At 36.4% G+C, this 6,789-nt stretch overlaps 1 protein-coding gene across 1 annotated transcript; it reads right to left on the minus strand.

Moving 5' to 3' along the window:
• Positions 1-363: 363 nt before the first annotated feature.
• On the minus strand, positions 364-1,384 carry LOC110325910 (olfactory receptor 4M1). Its single transcript, XM_021204071.1, has one exon. It carries the CDS (start codon positions 1,353-1,355, stop codon positions 414-416), a length of 942 nt encoding a protein of 313 aa, XP_021059730.1. The 5' UTR covers positions 1,356-1,384; the 3' UTR covers positions 364-413.
• Positions 1,385-6,789: the final 5,405 nt, after the last annotated feature.

Raw genomic sequence — 6,789 nt, forward strand, 5'->3', positions numbered from 1 at the left:
TAATAGGCTGCTTGACATTTCAGGGTGAATTTGTTTCCATTTTAATATGTTTGTGCTTTACCTTAGAAGAAGGATAGAAAAAAAAGATGAGTTTAATCCCCGAGAGAAGTACTCAGTGTTTAAGGATACTTGTTATTTTTATAGGGGACCCAGATTTTGTTCCCAGGACCTAAATATTGACTCACAACTCTCTATTAACTCCAGCTCCATGAAATTCAAGGTCACTTTCCCACCTCTGTAGACACCAAGCATGCATACGATACACATAAACAGATGAAGAAAAAACATTTATACATTTATACATACAAAATAAAAATAAATAAATCTTAAAATAGAGTTCAAATAAGAGAAAGTAAATGTGACATTACCAGTACTTCCTGTGTTAGCACAATGTAAAATATATCATTTACTTTTCACTTTTCTTTGCAAAAAATATATCTATTCACCAGCTTTCTCATGGCTGCCTTTACTTCCTTGTTTCTCAATGTATAGATGATGGGGTTGAGTAAAGGGAATATCACAGTATGAAACACAGATACCACCTTATCTAGAGAAAACGAGTCAAATGGGCGAGCATAAATGTAGATGGATGGTCCAAACATTAGCACCACGATAGTGATGTGGGAATAACAAGTGGATATAGCCCTGCTGGTGCTCTCACCTGAGCTTGAGTGTTTCTTAAGCATGGTCAGAAGAAAGGCGTAGGACATTAGCAGAGCAATGAAGCATACCACAGAGATCAGGCCACTGCTAAAGATCATGACCATTTCTTCCAGGAAAGTATTGGCACAGGCAATCCGGACAACCTGAGTGATGTCACAAAAATAATTGTCTAATTCATTGGGTCCACAAAATGGGAGTCGAACAATGAGAGCCACCTGTATTATAGAATGAACGAAGCCCCCTGTCCAGGAGAGGGCCACTAAGATACAGCAGAGCCGGCGGTTCATGATGGTAGCATAGTGGAGAGGGCGGCAGATGGCAGCGTAGCGGTCAAAAGCCATCACTGTCAGCAGGAACATCTCAGAGGCCCCGACAAAGTGCAAGAAGAAGAGTTGAGCAATACACCCACCAAAGGATATTATCTTCCTTTCCACAAAGAAGTCTACAAGCATCTTAGGCGCTGTGATAGAGGAGTACCAAATATCAAGAAAGGCTAGATTAGCCAGCAGGAAATACATGGGAGAACTCAAATGGGGATCAAGCCTGATTGTGCAGATAATAAGGATATTCACTGGAAGTATGAATAAATAAAAGGATAAAAATATAACAAACAAGACTAGCTGCACTTCCCGCGTCTGAGATAGACCAGTGAGAACGAATTCGGTCACGGTGGTATCATTTGCAGGTTCCATTTCTTCAATTAATTTGTCATTATGGCTATGGAAAATAAAATTATAATTACTACAAATAATAATTAACTAGAACTATATCACTATTTTCAAAATTATATTTTTATCATTAATAGATTACACTGGGGTAATGGAAGATGCCTCAGTGATCTTGCAGAGAACCTCAGTTCAGTTCCCACCACCCATGGGGCAGCTGATGTGCAATTTTAGTCACAGAATAGCCAACATTTTTTTTTCTGGTCTTCATGGACACCTGGCATGCATGTAATAAACAGATAAACATGCAAGCCCAACACCCATATACATGAAATAAAATGGAAAATATTAAAGAGATTGTTTTAGAAAATCCTTGATTTCCCCATTTTATATTTAGTCCAAAAAATAAAATGATGAACTCATAAACTAGACATACTGAAATGATCTGAGATATGCCATACATGTAAAATCCTACTTCAGGACTATGCCACATACCTGAAAGCCAAATATTAGCTTGTTAATTCTGTAAAATTTTAATTTTTACAAAACCCATTGGCAATATTTTCTTCAAATATTTACCCTATACTGACTTTTGTACTCGGCTGATATTTAGACTGATAATTGTAAATGCAGACTCTTTTCTCTAGATCATTGTTTTGCTGGACAATCTTGCTAATATAAGCTTATACTGATCTTTCAATATTTTCTGTTTTTCTTCTTTTATTATTTGTAATTATAGGCTCATGGTGGGATTGGGGGTGGGAATGCACATTGGTCTCTGGGTCTGAGAGGCATCAGCTCCACCGGGAGCCAGATCTATAAACAGCCCGACACGGGTACTGGAAACAGCTGAGTTCAGGTCCTCTTGAAAAGCACCAAGAACCACAGAGCTATCTCCCTGGCCTGTGCTACTTCCTAACTAAGAAGTTTACAAAGGATCCTATGATTTTATATACAGTGAATAAATAATGGAAAATTTCCTGATTAATCCTTGGTAAGAGATAAACAGAAAAAAGAGATAGTGCTTCAGGCTGGACCTGTGAAAATCCTCTCTGTCCTTACCCCTCCTCTCTCAAAGAAAGAAAACGCCAATCAAAACAGAAAAAAAAAAAACCAAACAAACAAAAATACCCAAACAAAACAAAATGAAACCAACACATGAAAAAACAAATCAAACAAAAAATACATGAAGTCATTTTATGTTGGCCAACTACTCCTGTGCGTGAAGCATGCCTGTAGTGTGCATATATCTAGTGAAGTTGGGTTGGGAGAGAGGGGAGGAATTTCTGGGGGTGGAGGGAGGAAGCAGAATTGGGGAAGAAGGAAAAACATGATCAAAATATATAATATAAAAATTTAAATAAAAATTAAATCATCTGCCTGCTCTCAAACCCCCTTTGCTTATCACTACATTAACTGTGAATTTGATGCACTGCTTTAGAAAAGGCTGAAAGAAGGAACTGCCATCTGAAAACTAGGGATGTTTGTCATTGTAGCACATCCTATCATATTGATTAGTTCTACCATTTCCAAAAGAAAGTAAGAAGAAGATTACCCTAACATTTTTGTTTAAGACTCAATATTAAATGCAGCACTACTGAGTAAAAGAAAACCTATTAAATAAACAGGAAACAATCAAGTGAAGGTGTGGTAACACATGCCACAGGTCTCAGGGTAGCCTCCTTTACATATAAAGTTAAAGGTCACCTGAGGCTGTGCCACAGATGCAAGTCAACAGCAACAACAACAGAATTAAGTGGGAACGAAATGAGATATTTGCTTTCTTAATTGCTTCCCTCTTTTAAGAATGTTTGAATCTTTATATTTTATATAAGAAAAACTAATCTGGCTATTCCTCAGGAAAGAAATACAGAGAATCAATGTCTCATCACTGTCAGAGAGCTGTCAAGAAATGTATTCTGCTCTAGCTTCCTCTAGTAGGCAGGTAGCCAACATAACAATGGTACTCACCAAAACAAAAATGCTCAGCAGCTACCTACTACTTACATATGCATGCACACAATGGCCCTGATAAGCCATGGTACTTCTTCAGCAAAGGACAGATAAGCTCATCTCCTCGGTTATTTTAACCATAGCCTCAAAAAATGTACAATTCTGATGGTAACCAGAATATTTTAAATTACACGTCAAAACAAATCTCTACATATAATATTTAACATGATATTCCCAGACATATAATTTCTATAAGTTGTTCATTTGTTTATTAAATAAATATTTAGAGAATAACTCCTGTGTGTCAATTTTTATAACATCTATGAACACAGAAGACTCAGAACACAGCTTCAACCACACCAAACTTCCATTATACAAATATAAGTAGAAAGTAAACATGAGACAGAGAGAGAGAGAGAGAGAGAGAGAGAGAGAGAGAGAGACAGAGAGACAGAGAGACAGACAGAGAGAGAGAGAGAGAGAGAAGGAGAGAGAGAGATAGAGACAGAGAGAGACAGAGAGAGAGAGACAGAGAGAGAAAGACAGAGAAGGATGGAAGAAAGGAAGGAAGGGAGGGAGTCATTCCCATAGTAAAAAGAGACAAGAATGTAATAGAAATGGAATTCTGACAGAGAATACATTGTATTGTAGTATAGAACTGGGTGTTCCAGAAACATGCCTCTTGTTTGGTGGTTAAAATTCAAGAGAAAAGCATTTTAGTAATGAAAAATGAATAAAAATACCCCTGAGGAGAAAAGTGTTTTCAATTACTATAACATATACAAAACTTTGGAGTGGGGAGTTGGCTTTATAGATTATGCATTTGCCACACAAGTTTGAAGTCAGGAGAACATATCCACAGAACTCATATTAACACCAAGGAGGAGTGGTAGCCACTTATAATTCCATCCCTCTGGAGGCAGAGATGGAATGATACCCAGACAAGCCAGCATCAATGAGCTCTGGATTCTTTAAGAGAAAACACCATAAAAAAATAAAGTAGGTGGCCAGTAATATGCTCAGTGGGTAAAGGCCCTTGTCACCAAGACTGACAATCTGAGATCAATACCCTGAGTACAGTTGGTGGAATGGGACAGGGGGCTACTTCAAGTTGTCTCTGACCTCCACATGCAAGCCTTCGCACATGTGCACACATAGCTCCCCATACACAGACAGAGAAGAGAATAAATAAATAAATAAACAAATTTGAAGAAATAAGTGAAGAGTGATTAAGGAGCCCACAATCAACTCCAGGTCTGTACATACACAGGCATATATATCTGCACACACATGTGCATCCTGGCACATGCAAACACGTATACAAATACATATACTTGCAAAAAAGTTGCACAAGCAAAACAATATAACAGAGAACAATTTGTGCAACTTTCAATAATGAAATTAAGTTTTAATAGCTTCCAATGTGCTTTATAATAAACTCTGGGAGATTGCTTAATAAGTTTACATTTTAGGTCCATCACTCCAGGCGCTGTATGAAAGAGACTAGAGTAGGAGACCATTTCAGGAAAATGGAAGCTGTTACATAGAAAAGAGCAATGCCCAGTCACAAAAGTGAATGTTTTATTTCAAAGATGACTAGGAGACACAACTGTCAGGATTTAAAGTGGACTCCTCATAACTACTATCATACCACCAAAGCTAGATGGGTTTTGGTGCCATAAGAGCAATTTTACAAGATTTGTATCTTCTGTGTGTAAAACAACACGACTTACCAAGTTGTTAGTACCTGGATCTTACCATAAAACATATTCATGTTCTGCCGTAGTCTATGAAAGTCTGGACACTGTGCCAGTAAAGTCCCTAACAAGAAATTACTTTGTGAACAATTTTTTGTAGAAAATAAGCCACCCTTGAATACCAATTCAGGGCATTTCTTTCTCAAACTGTCACATAGAATGATTTATTCCAGTGTTTACAAAACAAAACAAAACAAAAATAAGAAAGTTGAAAGAGAATTTTTTCCTCCATCTTGTATCCATTCATTTTTACTTCCCAAATTTCTGAATAAAGCCCCCACCTCTTGAAAGCACTTAGCAAACATCTATTCTTTATTTAATCTTCAGGGATGTATTATCTAGAGGATGGTTATGAAGAGAGCTAGGGGCACAAAGTCCTTTCCCATAGGTTAGTGAACTGTGAGACCTCCTCATGGGAACCATTACTTTGGGGGGAAAATAAGAATCTGTGCAGAAATTCTTCTTGCTAACAACGTGAAAACCCCTTCATGTTGTTTGCATAGACGATGAGGTGGCTATGCTGGTGAAAACTGCAACTAGGAAAAGACACAAAAGAAAATGCTGTGTTGATAAAGGAAAAGAAATACACTAAAAATGTACAAATCCTATTTTTCTGAGTATATTGCAGTCTTATAGATTACACAAATGCCAATAGGTAGTTTCAAGTGTTACAAAATATGAAATATTAATAGCTTCTTTCCAGTGTTTTTTTTTTTAAAAAACTGGAAAATTCTCTCAGAGGATGGAAGGCACTATTATCCTTTAAAACCCGCTATTCACAGGGAAAAAAGGTGAAAGCATGTAGTATAATGTGATAGAGATCTTAAAGCCCTGAGGAAACACCAAAGAAAAAAAAACCAAATAAACATAAGATCATAAACTTTTAAAAAAGAAAAAGCACAAGGAACATGCACAAACACAAATTTAAAAAAATCACAAACCATAATATACAAACAAAATATCAGCAAGATACAAAGTGCCCAAACAAAGCAATATGAGACCAAAAATCTACAGAAATAGTATTGAGTTTGTCTTGTGTTGGCCATCTACTGCTAGGCATGGGGTCTACCCTTAAGTGCAGTTAATATATCCAGTAAGGCTCTATTGGAAAAACTAATTTAAATATGTTTTGATTGAAATACAAGAACACTTCCTCCCTCCTTTTTTTCTCTCAGCCCCTCATAGCTATTCTGCAATGTCACCTCTCTCAAGCTGATAATTTCTTTGCTATTATTATTGTTAAACACACACACTTATACATACATACATATTCATATAAATGTGTATGCATGTTATACACACTCATATATATGTATAATACCTTTGTAAGTAAAATTAAATATGAAAACCACCCAAACACATCATTTCTGAAATACTCCCATTTGATATCTGCTTGTATTGCTCTGTATTGAAATGATAACCTTGTATCTGAAAATAACAACTAACAACTAACAACTACCTTGGAGGGTAACATAAGGACATCTGACTTGTAACCACTACCATTATTAGTCCAATTTCTGGACTCATAGCCACATGTGACAGTTAATAACTCATTTTGTTCAATACCTTAGTGTCTGACAGAAAGTCTTCTTTCCAAATGCCTGAAATTTTCCATTCATCTTTTCTAGAAAGCTCAGAAGAAATTTTATCTGGGCTCCCAGAACAACAGTATGTCCATATCTTCAATGGAGATTTTAACAAATTATATTATACAATTTTAACTTTTATTCTAACCAAAAATATAATAGAAA

Source organism: Mus pahari, chromosome 8 (assembly GCF_900095145.1).
Source record: "Mus pahari chromosome 8, PAHARI_EIJ_v1.1, whole genome shotgun sequence".
In the NCBI taxonomy this organism is placed as follows: Eukaryota; Metazoa; Chordata; class Mammalia; order Rodentia; family Muridae; genus Mus; species Mus pahari.